General features: G+C 37.7%; 1 protein-coding gene across 2 annotated transcripts in view; it reads left to right on the top strand.

Moving 5' to 3' along the window:
- The window catches only part of LOC150077601 (very low-density lipoprotein receptor-like), a 269423-nt gene that overhangs the window by 158972 nt on the left and 91445 nt on the right, over positions 1 to 19006 (top strand). For both annotated transcript variants that reach the window (XM_090386228.1, XM_090386229.1), the window contains exons 16-17: positions 1414 to 1560; positions 6765 to 7100. In XM_090386228.1, coding sequence (XP_090242354.1) covers positions 1414 to 1560; positions 6765 to 7100 — 483 coding nt within the window. The remainder of the gene's footprint in view (positions 1 to 1413; positions 1561 to 6764; positions 7101 to 19006) is intronic.

Raw genomic sequence — 19006 nt, 5'->3', positions numbered from 1 at the left:
TGATGCAAGAAAGCAAGCTTATATAGCATCAGCCAAAAAAAAAAAAAAAAAAAAAAAAAACCCCTTATTTCACCCATCCACTCGCTCCAAATGTTTGTCTAGTTCTGCCTTGAATCTGTTTAAGCTATCAACTTCTACGACAGATGGAAGTTTGTTCCAGCAATCAACCACCCGCTGGCTAAAGGCAAACTTCCGCACATCTATCCTACAACCGTCTTTCCTCAATTTGAATATATGCTCTCTCAGGCGATTATTCTGAGCAAGAGGAAGAATCCCATTTATGTACATGAATGATTTTTTTTTTTAATGGTTTATTCATGTATATGAATAAACTTTGTATAAAATTTTAAGAGTTGTTCTGATTTAGAGCTCAGCACAAAAGTAAGTGTTTGCTTTTAGCAATGAATTCTAAACATTTAACATTCCACCATTATGTACAAATTTTTGGAATGCTGGAAATGTTGGAATGCTGATTTTTTCAACATTTAGTTTTGAAAAAATCATGGCACATTGAATGAGTTCTTTCACATTTAGGTGGAAGCAAATGTGTTAACAGAGTGATTTTGACTCAATGAGCATGTAGTGGGAAAATGGGTTGTTGATAGTGCTCTAATGTTCAATTAATCTTTTGCTATTTTTTTTCTGCTCTTTAAGACTCCTTTAACATTTCTATTCAAATTGCCATTGCAAAAATGCTTAACCTCATATGAGCAGTTTTTGGATATAAACTAGGAAGGATTATTCCAACTGCATATCTTAACAACTGCATATCTTAAGAAATATCTCTTAAGAAGTTATTTTGATATTGGACATTTATTCTACCAAAACTAGTGACTTGCTTTTTATACATCAGTCAGTCAGGATGTTCTGTGCTCAACTTCAGAGGCTTTTGCTTTAGTGATTTTGAATTGAAAATGTTATATAATGTGGATCCCATTCTGAAGCATTTTAAAGAAATGAATATTTTTAAAGCAGTGCACAATTTTGCTGAAAAGTCGGTAAGTGAAAAGCAAAGCAAATTATAGAGTATACAGATGAATAAATAGAACAAAACCTTTTACCACATTTTACAAAAGCATGTTAAAAATAAACAAGTTATTAAAGTTGTTGGTTATTTGTATAGCTTGTCCCCCCCCCCCTCCAGTTACACTTGAGAATAAAGCTGTTGGTTGGAATTCATACTATTTTTCACTGATTTTAAGAGTACACTCTTAAAATCAGTGCTGCACATATAATTATAATTTATCTTTATTAGTTTTACTGATTTGTTTATATGTTTTAATAGTTTGCTTTTAATTACTTTTACTGATTTGTTTATAGGTTTTAATAGTTTGCTTTTAATTACTTTTACTGATTTGTTTATAGGTTTTAATAGTTTGCTTTTAATTACTTTTACTGATTTGTTTATTTCAGGCATAAATTACTGCACTCCTTTGAATGGTCACTGCTCTCATTTCTGTTTTCCGGCTCCTAATATAACAGCTGGCTCTGCAAAGATTTTTTGTGCCTGTCCTGATAACATGGCACTTATTGCTGATCAAAGAACTTGTATTGTTAAAGGTAAGTCATATTAACAAGAACTGTTTTTAATTTTTAATAATAATATATGGTATTTTATGTTTATGATGGTATTAAACATGAAGATTTTTATTAAAACTTGTAGTACACAGGTATTCTGGATCAGCTTATCCAGAATACCTTATCCTATTGGTTGTAATTTTGTGTCTTGAACTACTATTGGTTGTAATTTTTCAGGAAGTACATAAAATATTGTTTAAAAGAGCACAAGATGGGAATAAAGAAGTAGAAAAAACTATTCATAATAACTGTAATAAATACACCAACCCATGTATATAACAGTAAATTTAATATAAAAATAGAATGCATTGATAACTAAAGAGTTAAAAGCAATAAAAATAATAAATAGATAAAGTTAAAAGTATATAAATATTACGGAATTAAAAGCAATAAAAACAACACTGAAATTTCAAAAGTGACTGCCTCCTTTGTTAACAGTGTAACTTTACAACCATGAAACATCCTTAAATAATACCAGCAGTATCACAACTCTTGGTACTTGTTTCTGGAGGAGCACAAGAATTACCTTCTATGTGCATGAAGACAGGAAATGGTCTGGCAGCATGCCAGGGAACTGTTTATCTTGTGAAAAGGAAATTTGAAGAGAAGAGTACCAAATTTTTGGAGAAATTTGATAATCTTTCACCCAGAAGTGCTCAGCCACAGCAGATTTCCCATAATCAGCAGACTGTATTGCTTTTATATATGCTTCCCCATATGATCTTTAAACCTACACACATTGACTCTCCTATATAACAGTCCCCCACAATCCATACATTTGATCTCATATATAGTTCTACTTGTACCCTTGATGGGTACAGGATCTTTTACCCTTGACACAACTGAGTGCGATCTTTAAACCTTGACACACTGTGTGCAGCTGCCACACAGTGTGTCTGATAAGTCAGTAATATTCTTCAGATCCATTCTGTTAAGTCCGGATAGAAAGGAATATATATGGTAGCAAAGAACGCCAATCTCCAGCTTTGTTCCTCTTTCCAAATATACTTGTCCAAAATCTTCTGGAGGTAGCCACATTTTCAGAGATCTACTGTGACATGTCTAATCTCCTCCAGTCCATCCTTAGGGCCCTAATTACACTACAGGGTCCAGTCACATTATTATGACTACCTACCTAGTATCCAAAATATGCACCTTTCGCAGAATGTACCACAGCCAGCTGCCATGGGAGGGACTCAATAAGTCCGCCAAAGGTTGCTACGGGTATCTGTGACCATGCAGACTGCAGTGCACCCCAGAGTTCCTGTAGGTTCCTTGGTGGAGGATCCATCCATTTGATGTGTCGATCAAGGTGGTCCCATAGATTTTCAATTGGGTTAAAATCCGAGGAATTTGGTGGCCAAGAGAGTAGCTTGAAGTCTTCGTCGTGCTCCTCAAACCACTCATGGACAATTCTGGAATTTGGCATGGCGCATTGTCTTGCTGATAGATACCATTGCCCCCAGGGAACATGGTCAACATGTACAGGTGTACCTGACCGGCAATGATCAATAGGTAACCATTTACATTCAAGGTACCCTCCAGAGGTATCAGCAGACCCAAGCCATGCCGTGAAAACATTCCCCAGACCAAAATGCCACCCCACCAGCCTGCCTTCTGCCAACAATCGTGTTCGGGTGGTCTGTTCTCAGCGGTTTCACGCCTAATACGCCACCGTCTATCCACTTGTTGGAGCAGAAACCATGACTCATTGGAGAAGGCCACTCGGCCGGGGTCCAGTGTTGGTATTGCTGTGCAAACTGATGCCGTTGTTTGCAATGAATGGCCATCAGCATGGGTGCTGTCACCAAGCATCTGCTCCGGAGCCCAATGCGCAACACGGTTCACTGCACTGTCATGTTGGAGACCTTTCTGGTGGCCCCACGGTTCATTTGGATGGCCAGTTGAGCAAAAGTAACGCATCGATCAGTCCTGACCAACTGTTTCAGTCAATGTTCACCTCTGGGATCAATGGCGCATGGGGCTCCACAGTTGGCACATTGAGTCGTCAAAACTGTCCCATTCGTCCAGTCTTGATACACTTTCACCACTGCAGCACGTGAGCATTTCACAAAGTCCACTGTTTCGGAAATGCTGGCCTGATAGCCAATGATCATACCTTTGTCCAGGTCTGATAGGTCATGTGCTTTGCCCACGACAGAGACTGTTACTGTGTTCACAGATGCCAAACATCAACCTTCTACTTCAACCTCTGAGGTAAATCAAATGAAAAAGTAAAACCCATTGAGAAAATTTAGAGTTTCTAATTATAAATGTGTCATTGACATAGTGTTTCCATGCGTGCATGGGGAGGAGGTGGAACTGATCAAAAAATTCTAGACTCCAGCTCTCCCATGGCTTAATTAACAACAGTAGTACTTATGAGAGCCCATAGCTAGCTGTGTTGTGAACCTGCTTATACATGACAACTTGGTATAACATAGTAGACATAATTCAACACTACTGCAAATATCCTTCATACTCAAGGAAATCCTTTCCCTTAATGCGGCATCCCTCTCCAATGCCATATGCACACACTACACATTATGTTCAATGGAGATATAGAGGGATACTACATCAAAGGACACCACAGTCTTCAATTACCTGAGAGTGTACAAAACCTGCAGGTCTTTACTGTCCTTTTTATGGTAAAGCTGAATCATCCTACAATAGGGGATATAAATTTGGCCAGTAATCCAGAGAGTGCATGTGTAGGCTGTTCACGAATGACACAATGGACCTAAGTGGAATTCCTATCTTATGAATTACTTACTTTGATCTTAGCCAGCCAAAAGGCCAAGAAGCGACCCTATCTTATGAACTTTCAGCAGGCCATAAAATCTAGGCAACTGGTAACCCATGGCATTCAACATCCAATATGTGTCCTTAGAAATCTTGCCAACCCTTCAGGATTTATTAACATGGCATTCTAATCACACCTAGGGATTTTTGCAGGTCACCCTATATATAAGTTGCCCTAAAATTTAACAGTTCCAAGGCTTTGTGATGGTAATCCACTCTGTTGAAGATCACAGTTAATCTCCCTTTGTCTAAAGGTAGGAAAACAGTGATATCATCCTGTTTCAACTCCCTAAGTTCCTTCCTCTGGATTGTTGTAAGGTTAGGAGCCGCACAAGCCTGACTCAAGGCCACCAAAGATTTAGTGCATACTTCATAGGCTGTGTTGTCTGATAGTTGTCTCACCACTATTTCAACACCCTTAACTATTTCCACTATTAGAGCGTTTGAGAATTTTGCATTGATTTCTCAACACCCTCTAATAGGAGAAATAACTGCAAAGTACTGCAAAAACCTTGAGAGGTGCATTATGGCCACAGAAGCCTATGCGCCAACAACTACCAAAAAAAAAAAAAAATATATATATATATAGTTATTGTTATTCTTTTTGTATTATCATTCTATTGTGGTTTTTTTCCAGGTATTTTCTACACATAGGTATTATAGTTAATACATTACTGGTCTTTAAGCTAGCCTAATCTCGGTTATCTTAATTTCCCATGGCCTATACATTCAGGATTTTTCAACTTGTTACGTATTGCTAAAAAAAGTCATATCAATTATTGATGAAAAACTGTAGCAATACTATTTTAAAACAATATGATATAATATTAAACATATTTATACATTTTTGTATTACATCTTTATACATTTTTGTATTACATCACATGGACGTCAATCCCCTACTTCATCGGGGGCTTTGAGCGGATTGACGGTCCATTCGTTGTAATGCATTTCTTACTTACCCGTTTCTGTTTGTGTCCGAGGTAAGGCATAAAATAAATGTAAAAATAAAAATAAATGTAAAAATTATGTAAATACACAACTAAGTAAATTCATCGAAATCCAACTACAAAACCAACATAATAAATTAATTTTAATTAAACTTAATTAATTTAACTTAATTTAATTAATTTAATTTTAATTAAATAAATTAAACCAACATAATAACATAATTTCGGCGGGAAACTTCCCTTTTTCGACTCTTCGACTCTACGACCTCCATTGAAACACATCAAGTAAGTAATGTTATTGCAATATATTAAATAAACTTACCCGTTGGGCTTTGTGTATTCTATCACAGTTGCTGTAGAAATTATGGGGAATTAATTTGGTTCATAATAAATTTATAATAAATAATACTGATTTAACTAATAACAATTAAGATAAACATGGGTCCAAAAAATTAAAAATAGAAACTTAGAATTTAGTAATTGGATAAAATAGCAAAGCTGTGATAGATACAAACAGAAACGGGTAAGTAAGAAATGCATTACATCGAATGGACCGTCAATCCGCCCGATGAAGTAGGGGATTGACGTCCATGTGATGTAATACAAAAATGTATAAAGATGTAATACAAAAATGTATAAATATGTTTAATATTATATCATATTGTTTTAAAATAGTATTGCTACAGTTTTTCATCAATAATTGATATGACTTTTTTTAGCAATACGTAACAAGTTGAAAAATCCTGAATGTATAGGCCATGGGAAATTAAGATAACCGAGATTAGGCTAGCTTAAAGACCAGTAATGTATTAACTATAATACCTATGTGTAGAAAATACCTGGAAAAAACCACAATAGAATGATAATACAAAAAGAATAACAATGTGTACTCTGTTCGTACCCATGCATTGCTAAAACAGCTACTGGGACAACAGAAAAAGCTAGAGATAGAAATAAATTAAGTAAAACTACTATAAAAGCATATTAAAAATAAAATACAACATGAATTATCATATTACAAAAGAATAATATATATATATATATATATATATACAAACTGAACCTTGTTGAACACCAGCATTAGTAGAGAAGTAAGAAGACAGAGGACCATCTACCATCAATGGCAATCAGTAGTCAGAGAGAAAATTGGATACCCAATAGGAGATAGTTTAATAAGATCAAGATTTAAAATTGCAATAATAACATGGTGTCAAATTGTCCGATTTTTAATAAATTTTAAGTATTCATCTCATGTAATACCTTTTGCAGGTGTATTCATAAAAAAAGTGTTTTCATTGTAACGTCTTTTCTTCTTTTTTTTTAATTCTGTCCTGGAACTTCAGTGTCGAACCATGTATATTTATATAAAAATTTAATGTTAAGATTTTATTCTATAATTACAAATTTTGTTAATCTTTATTGACTGTTTTATAGATTCACTGACTACAAGCACTACTACTACTACTACCACCACTAGCACTACTACTACTGCTGCAACCACTACTGATCGAGCCATATCAAGGTCGACTTTTATTAGACCTGCTATTCAGACAACCACTGCAGGAACAGTTTCAACAACAGCAGGTACTTCTCAAATGACTGCTGCAGGTGTAGCTTCAACAACATCAACAACCACTACTTCTGATACTGTTAATCATATAACTACTCCAAGAGCAACAATGAGAACAACAACTCTTTACATTACTGTTCCTTCATCACTGGAGACAACCACATCAGCAGTTGCCCTGTCAACATCCTCTGTAATATCAGGTAATTAAAATTTATACAATATTCTTGGATATGCAGTGTTACTGGTTCTATATTGCTGTGCTGGCTGAAAATTAAGAAAAGGCACATATCACAGCATTAATGGCCTGAAAAATCATAAACAATATTTAATTTAGAATTAAATATTAACTATGTGATCAGCACAAAGAATAAAAAGATTATAGTTCTCACTAGGAAATCCCAGACACGTGGAGAGTTGGACTTTGCAAGTCAGAGAAGAGCTGTTGTCTTTTTGTTGGATGAAGGTTTCCTGATTGCTCTCAAGTTGTTTCACTGATTAGGTGTTTGGTGGGGGGTGGGGGGGGGGGCACTTGAGAGCCTGTTGGAAAATAGGGCCAGCTAGTGGAAGGGATGGTGACATTCTATCTTTCTATAAAGACAATAGTGATTGTCTTTATAGAAAGGTCTGTATATTAAAAAAAAAAAAAAATACCTCTGTCTGTTGAAGAACACTTTGACCAAGTTACCACACCATCCCAGGAGCAGCCTTCTGCTGTGTTGGCTGATCTTTTGCAGAATCCTTTACTTGGAATTTGACCTTATGTTTAAATCTGTTGAATATAGGATTTAATACACTAACAGAGCATCTGGAAGAGAGTATCCCCTGATTCTTAAGGAGGGGATGAGTCTCAGAATCTGCTTAAACTTTTTTTGTTTCCTGTGAAATCCATTCACATTTTGGTTTTATGATCCTGGAAAACATTTTGTCCCATCCTGAGTGGTAAGGCAGAATTGTGATGGTGGAGAAGGAAAGAAAGCTTTCTCACTTTTGGGGGCAAGAAGAATCGAAGTTAAAGATAGTTTCTCATAGGCCTTCTCCATTTCGCTCTCTGAAATGGAGAAGACTTATGGGAACTTTCTGGAGAGTCCAGGTATTTGGGGGCTACAGGTACATGGTACCATTAGGATGAGACTCATTATTCCAAATTGGACATGAATTAGGGACATTCTATGTGGAACTGTAGTCAGGTTCAGAAAATCATTATTTTTGCAATAGTGATTTCAATCCAGGAATGGTAAGGATTTGTTGACTTATTTGTAGTTACAAGGTGAAGATTGTTCTGTGAGTTCAGGTAGGCATGGAAAACATTCAGAGTCTCTTTGACATGACTCTCAGACAAGGGTACCCACATATCTAGCACACAGTTGAAGACAGAAGGAAATTATCCACTGATCTTACAAGATGAACACCACAACTAGAAATGACAGCAAATTACCCATGTTGGATCCCTTCTTTTTGAAGTAGGGTTGGCATTTGAACTGGAAGTATTCTTGTTCAACTATTGGACCCATAACATCTAAAATGTAGAAACATATCAAGATGCATTATGTTCTACTAGATTCCAAATCTTACTCCACCCTTCAGTACATTGCACAAAACAACACAAATCTTTTCGTCTCTTTATCATGGCTTCAGAGAATGAGAATGCCATCTACATATCCAGTCCACAGCCATGAGACAGGCAATGGCATTCACAGTGAGGTTAACTGAGGGACCCTTCTCTTCTTCAAGAGAAGAGAAGGGTCACCGCGAATGGCATTGTCTGTCTCACGGCTGTGGAGGCACATCCGTAACCAGGTGGGCAGGAGCAGCAGTGCATAGCACAAGCTTCTTGATTAGACCGGGGTTCGAGCCCGTGACCACCAAATACGGAGGATGCAGAAAGGTCAGGGAATGACCACCGCATATCCTCAGAGCAACATGGCCTTAGTTGCTAATGCTCCTAAAAACCAAATAACAAACAACAACAAACAAACGGCTCTGGACTGGATATGTGGATGGCATTCTCATTGTCTGAAGCCATGCTAAAGAGACAAAAATATTTTCTGAACTCACAAAACAACTCTTTAATCTTGGAACTTGAAGTGGGAACAAATTTTTTTCATTCTTAGATGTACAAATCACTATTGCTGAAATAACCATTAATACTACAGATAGATTCAGTGGATATCCTAGTATTAGTATTAACAATGGCCACATAGTGCAAGGAAGCGTATTGCTTATGCTGCACCAGCCAAAAATAAATAAATAAAATAAAATAAATAATAATAAAAATAAAATAATAAGAAGAAGAAAATTAAAAAAATAATAATAATTAATAAAATAAAAGGAAATAGACAACCTATGCATTTCCCTCCTCCCAAAGGTTTAGTTTATTGAATGATTTAAGTTCAATCATTCAATAAACTGTGCAATCTGGGCTTGTGAGAGCCTAACCCTAAGGTGCCTCTGCACCTGCAGCCCTAATATCTGGACCTAATACTTTAAACCATTAAGATTTCGGCAGCCAGCATCCCTCCCTCCCCCAAATAAAACATTCCTATAACTTCAGATTACTACACATCACCCTATCTTACTACCCAAAGTGGGACAGAAAATTCTCCAAAATCATTGAGGAAGCATAATGTGAAAGTTTATTTCTCAGACAGCAGAAAGCTCAAGCAGATCTTGAGAGATTCCTCCCTAGCTTCCTTGGGGATCCTGGTATTCTATTTACAAGGTATTTTGCCAGTATAACAAATCCTACAATGGACAGACATAGTAGAAGAAGAAGATAAAATTTCTTGCTAGAGTATTTTTTTTTATTTGCACCAAGGAAAGTCACCACTCCCTCCCCATTCCACCAGCAACTCTGCATATATTACAGTCACAGTCTGTGAACAGAGCTGCTCCTCAGCTGCCATAGCCAGTGCCATTGGCTCTGACATGCTGCAAGACAAGTGAGGAACCTCCATCCAATAAGAAGCTAACTCTTCTCTGACTTGTGACCTCCATTTTTCCCATATGTGGACTTCCCTAGTTGGAACTATAGTATATTGTTAAACTTCTTGATGATGTTGCTAATTTAAATTAAATATTTTTTTATTAATCCCACTGTTGAAGGTCGAGAGAGAGAGAGAGAGAGATTACTCCATGTGGTAACTTGCGTATATATATGTCCATTCATTTAGAGCAGTTGTTCCAAACTGATGTGCTGTGAACCCTTTTCAGATGTGCCACAAGATTAGGAAAAACTCCATTGCCAATCACTATTTATGTATGAATGAATATGTGTCTTTTAATTTCAAGTATAACAAGAGATTGCAAACCACTGATTGAGACCATTGTAATTGTACTTTTGTGCTTAATTTTTAGGCTATTAAATGGCTTTAAGTGTCACACTATTTTCACTTAAGCGTGTCCTTATAGCTTTCATTATTATTTTAATCAGTGGTACTGTTTGAAGTTATTGAGAAATATCATTTAAACTTATTATAAATTAGAAGCATGTCCTGTAATGCCCTTCTTTCTAATAATTTTTAAATGTTTTCAAGAACAGCCACAATTTCTCCCCTCCCCAACATTCATCAGGCCTATATACATTATGTCCTATATTTTCTGTTCTGTATGTTACTTGTGTTGCCAGTAGATTATAATTCCATCACAATTCCTTCCTCTTAAAAAAAAAAAAACAAACATCAGCATCACAAAGTCTTAAACAGAGGACAGACAACATGACTGGTTTTAACAGTTAGATTCAAGAAATACCCAACTCTTAGTGTTCAGGAAATGCCTTCGTCCTCATCCCCATTTTTTTTTGTAAAGTTTCAGTTCTGCTTCTGATCTTAAAATAACTACAACAACTTTCAAAATAAGAAATTAGTTCTTTAGTAAGGCTTTTAACAGTTGTACAGAAATGTATTACAGTTGTTAATTTTTTTGAAGGCTAAATGCGCAAGGCATAATATGTTATAGGTTGAAATTAACTATATAATATTGGTGTAAATACACTATAGTTTACTCATAAGTTTAATTACATAAGTATTGTAAAGGCATCGTTTGATTTTATCTCATATTGTGGCTACCTTCACAACGAGATACCAGGTATTGCACTACTCCAAATAAACAATGCTTCTCTAATAGAGGAGACTACTGTTATTTATTCTCAGTGGGCACCACCACCCAGACGGCACAGTCTGGGTGGTGGTGCCCACTTAGAACCCAATTAACAAGAAATGCTAAAGAGTGACATGCATTAAAGTTTTCTTTCAGTCACAAATGTTGGCTCACTCATTGGTGGGCGGGCCGGTACTGTGGTAATGCAAACACGCCATCACGGTTGCGATGTTAATTCCACAATATGAAAGATGTCAAATGGTGTAGGTAATAATAATATTTTGAAGACTTAATGCACAAGGCATAATATGTTATGGATTGAAATTAACTATTTAATATTGGTGTAAATACACCAATATTAAATAGTTAATTGCACAAAACAGCACAAATATTTTTGTATCTTTAGCATGGCTTCAGAGAATGAGAATGCCATCCACATGTCCAGTCCACAGCCATGAGACAGGCAATGCCATTCACAGTGAGGTTAACTGAGGGTTAGGAGACTACTGTTATTTATTCTCAGTGGGCAAAACCACCCAGACGTGTTTCAGAGCTTATTGGCTCACTCATTCGTGGGCGGGCAGGTACTCTGATAATGCAGACATGCCATCATAGTTGCGAAGTTAATTCCACAATATGAGAGATGCCAAATGATGTAGGTAATAATAATATTTTGAAGACTAAATGCGCAAGGCATAATATGTTATGGGTCAAAATTAACTATTTAATATTGGTGTAACACCATAGTTTACCCATAAGTTTAACTACATAAGTAGTGTAAAGGCATTGTTTGATTTTATCTCATATTGTTGTTGTTGTTAGTTGGTTTTTAGGAGCATTAGCAACTAGGGCCATATTGCTCCGAGGATATGCGGTGGTCATTCCCTGACCTTTCCACATCCTCCATATTTGGTGGTCACAGGCTCGAACCCTGGTCTAATCAAGAGGCGTGTGCTATGCACTGCCGCTCCTGCCCACCTGGCTACGGAGGCGCCGTATCTCATATTGTAGCTACCTTCACAACAAGATACCAGGTATTGCACTACTTCAAATAAATAACGCTTCTCTAGTAGAGGAGACTACTGTTATTTATTCTCAGTGGGCACCACCACCCAGACATGTTTCAGAGCTTGTTGGCTCACTCATTGGTGGGTGGGCAGGTACCCTGATAATGCAGCCGACTGGGCTGGCCAGGTGGGTAAAGTGCCTGCCTGACAACCCAAAGGTCGCGGGTTCGATTCCCGCCTTGGGCTTGGATCAAAGTACTGCAAAAACCTTGGGAGGTGCATTATGGCCACAGAAGCCTATGCGCCAATAACTAAAAAAAAAAAAAAAAAAAAACCCCTGATAATGCAGACTGCCATCATGGTTGCGAAGTTAATTCCACAATATGAGAAATGCCAAATGGTGTAGGTAATAATAATATTTTGAAGACTAAATGCGCAAGGCATAATATGTTATGGGTTTAAATTAACTATATAATATTGGTGTAAATACACCATAGTTTACCCATAAGTTTAACTACATAACTACATTTCAACCCATAACATTTGAAATACACAATATGCCTTGTGCATTTAGTCTTCAAAATATTATTATTACCTACACCATTTGGCATCTCTCATATTGTGGAATTAACATCGCAACCGTGATGGCATGTTTGCATTACCAGGGTACCTGCCCGCCCGCCCGCCCGCCCACTGATGAAAGCCAACAAGCTCCAAAACAGTGCCGTCTGGGTGGTGGTGCCCACTGAGAATAAATAACAGTAGTCTCCTCTATTAGAGAAGCGTTGTTTATTTGAAGTAGTGCAATACCTGGTATCTCATTGTGAATGTAGCCACAATATGAGATAAAATCAAATGATGCCTTTACACTACTTAAGTAGTAAAACTTATGGGTAAACTATGGTGTATTTACACCAATATTAGGGCGTTTCTGTAGCCAGGTGGGAAGGAGCAGCAGTGCGTAGCACACGCTTCTTGATTAGACCGGGGTTCGAGCCCGTCACCACCAAATATGGAGGATGCGGAAAGGTCAGAGAATGACCACCGCATATGGGGAGTCTGCTGACGAGGCTACTAGAGACGGTCGTGTTCCAAGCCGCTAAGTGGATTTTTCTTATTTATTGATTTGAAATTATTGTTTTTCTAAAACTTTTGATTTAAATTTAGTAGTATAACATTATTTTGTGATTTTCTGATTAACTTGGTGTATTTATTCTTTACTCGGCCTTGTAATTGCATAAAAGTATCAGTAAAGGTTTCCACGTGTTTCAACTCCGGTACCGTTCGTAATTTTCCCGCCATTGTGATATGATAGTTGTATGCCGTACTAGATAGCGTTAGTTGAACTCGTTAGCAGTTAAATTGTACGTTTAAATAAATATATATAATGACTTAGATTACAAACGTAATATAATTAATTATATTTAACATAATTAATAACATAACATAATTAATTATAATTAATTAATAAATTAAAAGAATCATGACTCAGACCAGAGCAGCAAAGCAAAAGGCTCAAGCTAATGGAAGCGCTGTGGCTCAGAGCAGAACTGAGGGGGGGCAGTTGTCCTCTGACTCACAGCCTTATAAAATGCACTGTTTGCTTGATGTTTGCAGAGCAATCGGGTACGGGACATGATACTGCCAAGGGGGATGTCTTTATGTGTGCGCGATGCAAGGAGTGTATCGATCTCAGGCAACAACTCGGCGTTCTTGTGGGCCTATATGAGAGCTTGAAGGACAGGGTGGATGCCCTCGAAGAAACTAAATTGAGGGGCCCATCAAGCTCTCAGCTGCCCACATCAACGCCAGAGCTTGCACTTGGGCATCGCGTGACACAGAGACAACCCCCAAGGCAGAATGCGCTGGTCCCGAAGGAACTAGTAGTTGTTGGTGACTCTATTGTCAGGGAAACGGGGAACATGCTTTGTAAAAAAGATAGGTGGAACAGGACCAGGGTATGTCTGCCAGGGGCAAAGGTTGATGACGTTGTAGAGCGAATATCATCTTTTAAGGGCACAAAAGGTGATATAGTTGTACACGTTGGCACTAATAATATTAAGAGTAGGAGACCGGCAGAATTACTTAACAAGTACAGGTCACTGTTGAACAAAAGCCGAGAATTAGGGTTGAATTTGAAAGTGTCTGCAATTCTGCCCAGACACGATAGGAGGGAGTATATGATGAGAGCCTTGTCGATCAATTCGGCCCTGGAAAGATTGTGCAAGGCTCAAGGGGTAGAATTTTTTTCAGCCTGGACTGTACTTGTTAACAGGAGAGATTGCTTCTACAGGGATGGGATACACTTAAATAGAAAGGGTGCAAGAATATTTGCTGATGCTATCGAGGCAGTGTTAGGTGGGTCGGAAAACTGCTAGCTTGGGGGGAGACAAAGACCAATAGATTGACAGTAGCCACTGGCAGAGGGGAAAGAGATTCTTGCACTGCTTCTATTAGAATGAGCAGAAGCCTGAAAAACAAGATGCATGGTATTTCAGAGACTGCTGGGAGCCATTGCGGTACAAGTAAACACATGGGTTGTGTTAGGGTAGCTAAGAATAGAAACAGGTGCAGGTATACTTGCGTGTACACCAATGCTAGGAGTTTAGTAAATAAATTTGATGAATTTGAGGTATTGCTCAAAACATCAAAGGCAGATATTGTTGGGATATCAGAGACGTGGTGTCACACAGATATAAGGGATGCAGAACTGCAATTTGGGGAGTACAACGTCTACAGAAAGGATAGACAGGATAGGAAGGGGGGAGGGGTTATGCTATTAGTTAAGAAACACATAAAAACCAAGGAAGTGAAGCCAGTCGACATCGCTGGACAGTGCAGTGTTGAGTCAGTTTGGTGTGACATAAGCATTGGGAGATCAAAATTGAGAGTAGGAGTGTGCTATAGGCCTCATGACTCTGATGACTATAATAAGGAACTGTACAGGGAAATAGAGTGGGCCAGTAAATCAGAGAGTCTTATAATGGGAGATTTTAATTTCCCAGATATTGACTGGAATTTGGGGGCTGGTTACTCACACACTAGCAGGGCTTTTGTGGATTTATTGGATGATTGTTTTCTACATCAGCATGTCTGGGAGGCAACTAGAGGGAGTAATACTCTTGATTTGATTATCAGCAGTGATTCTTCATGCATTAAGAATCTGCAGATAAATGAACCACTAGGTGGCAGTGATCACAGTGTGCTGAAGTGGGATTTACTGAAAGAGGTAACTACCATTAAGGGTAAAGGGAAGGGTTATTGCTTCCGTAAAGGCGACTACGATGGACTGAGACAGTATTTAAATTCTATACAGTGGGACCAACTGATGATGTTACCAACAGCAAATTCAAAATGGGAAGCATTCAAAGAACTTATCTTGGAAGCTACTAGGCTTTACATACCAACTAAGAAATATTGTTCAAGGTTTAGGCCAAAATGGATGTCAGATGAACTAATGAGGCATATGGCAGAGAAGAAAAATGCATGGGATACTTACAAATTAACACATGACACAGAAGCCTATGATAGATACAAGTTGATATGCAACCAAGTTACAAAGGAGGTTAGGCAGGCGAAGGCAGATTACGAGAAATCCTTGGCAAGGGATGCAAAGAAAAACAGCAAAGAGTTCTTTACTTATGTAAACTCTAGAAGGAAGGGGATGAATCAGATTGGTCCACTTGATATTGATGGGTCAACTGTTGATGATCCTGCTCAGGTAGCTAACAAACTAAATGAATATTTTGCATCGACATTCACACATGAGGAGTTATTCAGCAAGGGGAATGCCAGAGGTGTATTCAACTCTAGCAGTAAGCTACAGAATCTTGAAATAACTGGGAGTAAAGTGGAGGAGAAACTGTTGAAGATAAACACAAGAAAGGCACCCGGGGTGGATGGGATCTATCCAGTTATATTAAAGGAGGCAGCAAAGGAAGTAAGCAAACCCTTAGCCATAATTATGAGAGCTTCCTTGGACTCAGGGGAGGTACCCATAGACTGGAAATGTGCAAATGTGACCCCAATTCACAAAGGAGGATCAAAGGCTGACACAAGTAATTATAGACCTGTGAGTTTAACTTCTGTTCCAGGAAAATTAATGGAGGCACTGGTTAAAGAAGCACTGCAGGATCATTTAGACAAGACTTCAGTTATAGCTCAGACACAGCATGGTTTTGTTAAGGGGAAGTCTTGCCTGACCAACTTGATTGGATACTATGATGCAGTCACAAAAGAACTGGATGCAGGGAATAACTTTGATATTATATACTTGGATCTTAGAAAGGCTTTTGATACTGTTGCACATGGAAGACTGCTACACAAATTGGAGCAGTGTGACATTGGAGGCAAATTGCTGCTATGGATAAAGGGGTGGTTGAGGGGGAGAAAGAGAGTGGTAATCAATGGACACTGCTCATCGTGGACTAATGTTATTAGTGGAGTCCCTCAGGGCTCAGTGTTGGGTCCATTATTGTTTTCTGTATTTATAAATGATATTGATGATGGTATATCAAGCTTAATGTCCAAGTTTGCAGATGATACAAAGGTTGGCAGGGTTGTCAAGGACACTACTGACACTATGCTGCTGCAACAGGATCTGGAAAGGTTGAGCAGATGGGCTGAGAGGTGGCAAATGAAGTTTAACATTGACAAATGTAAAGTACTACACATGGGAAACAGCAACCCCAGAGCAACGTATCAACTCTGTGGTACTACACTGACAGTGGTAGAGAATGAAAGGGACTTGGGGGTGATTGTGCAGGCAGATATGAAGTTCTCTGAGCAGTGCAGACGGGCTGCAAGAGTAGCTCATGGAGTATTGTCAATGATATACAGGAATTTTTCCAGCAGGGATAAGGAGGTGATTATTCCATTGTATAAGGCAATGGTCAGGCCACACCTAGAGTACTGTATACAGGTCTGGAGGCCTCATTTCAAGAAGGATGTAGAGCTGCTGGAACGAGTACAGAGAAGGGCAACAAGATTAGTGAATGGAACAAAGGGGTGCTCTTACGAAGAAAGGCTTAAGTTTTGCAAATTACAGTGTCTGGAGACTAGGCACCAGCGAGGTGATCTGATAGAGGTGTATAAAACCTTGAATGGTTTAAGCATGCTCAATGCTGATGGGATTCTTTCTCTAGCTCAGAAAAATCACCTGAGAGGGCATAAATTCAAATTGAGGAAAGACAGATGTAGGATAGACGTGCGGAAATTTGCCTTTAGCCAGCGGGTGGTTGGTTGGTGGAACAGACTGCCATCCTTTGTGGTGGAGGTTGATAGCCTAAATAAGTTTAAGGCTCAGCTGGACAGGTATTTTGAACGAACAGAGGGGTAAAGTGAAAGTGGAAGTGGGTTTTTTTTTTTGGCTGATGCTGCATAAGCTTGCTTTCTTGCATCAAATGCCTCTACTAATGCTAATGCTAATGCTAATATCCCGGAGCAATATAGCCTTAGTTGCTAATGCTCCTAAAAAACCAAAAAAAAAACAAACAAAAACAAACACCAATATTATATAATTACAGTTGTTAAAGGCACGAAATAAACTTCCAATATCTAAACCTCGGCTTAGCTGGCGAGCACTAAAATTAATACCTTTAACAAAAGATAAAATAAACCTCCAATTTCTAAATATAAGTTTAGCTGGCTGTCACTAAAATTAATACCTTTAACATTAAGTTGTATTTTTAAACAATAAAAAATAAAGAGAACCCAATTAACAAGAAATGCTAAAGAGTGACATGCATTAAAGTTTTCTTTCAGTCATTAACCCTTTTTTTTTTTTTTTTTTTTCCCAGTTATAAGATATTTTATTTACATAGTTCAGCTTTATTTGATGCTTGATTGATTTTGATTTGGTAGTTGTTGGCGCATCGGCTTCTGTGGCCATATTGCACCTCCCAAGGTTTTTGCAGTACTTTGATCCAAGCCCGAGGCGGGAATCGAACCCGCCACCTTTGGGTTGCCGGGCAGGTACTTTACCCACTCGGCTAGCCCAGTCGGCTCTTTATTTGATGTTTAATATGCTAGCCACCAATGGTTCAAATTACCCTTTGGCTTGTGTTGATTTAACTTCAACTTGCTGATGAGGTGAAACATTAATATGGATTCCATAAATTCAATATTCAGATTCCTTTAATAAAGAAAACATTCTTTGGCATATATTTTCTAAAATTATATTTCAGTGTTTAACTCTACAAGATGTTTCAAATTGTAATGAATGCATTTTATATGAATTATTTATAAAATGGGAAAGAAGACTGCACTCTGGGTATATATGAAGATGACATGGCATCTCTCAGAGGTCTACTTGCTAGCAACTCCATTAAGGATAAGGAGACTGAACAGGCAATACTTTTTCCTTCTGGGCATTATTTAAGAATTATAGCCTAAAAAAGTATGTGAACTACATTGTGAACATGCTTGGGATCAGTTGAATTTTAGAAAAGATTGTACAAACAATTTTTTGTTTTTAATTTGTTGTGTATGTTATTTATTAGCTTTAGTCTTTTGGTATTTGCATAATTGAACTTAATCTAATTTTTTTTGTCTATAATTATTCAGATGGCACAGTGAACAGCTTATTCAAAAAAAAAGTTGCGAATTTTTTTTTTTTCTTTTGGGGTGGGTCATGATTTGTCTGTTTTTTTCACATGCTCTCACTTTGTAACTGAGGGTAAGGTAGGTCATTACTTGTACTTTGTAGCTAATTTATTCTGTGTAATGTTTACACATTCTGCCTTGAAGAATGGACTTTTAGCATCTGCCTTGAAGGTGTGATTTTAAAAAAAATGGATATTACATTCAACCTTTCATGAATTTGTCTTGCTAAAGTGAAACATTTGTTAAATTACATCATAAATATTTTAGAATTTTCAAAATTTAACCTCTCTCTCTTTTTCTCTGGTACTGGATGTTGTCTTATTGCTAATACATAAGTATGTGTCTTGTGACAGGAGGCTATTAAAAAGGGATGAGGAGAAGGATACATCAGTAGGAATGTT

Source organism: Mastigoproctus giganteus, chromosome 12 (assembly GCF_048544385.1).
Source record: "Mastigoproctus giganteus isolate SK-2022 chromosome 12, ASM4854438v1, whole genome shotgun sequence".
Taxonomy (NCBI): Eukaryota; Metazoa; Arthropoda; class Arachnida; order Uropygi; family Thelyphonidae; genus Mastigoproctus; species Mastigoproctus giganteus.
The sequence above is the reverse complement of the archived record's forward strand: the minus strand, read 5'-3'. Positions and strand labels throughout refer to the sequence as shown.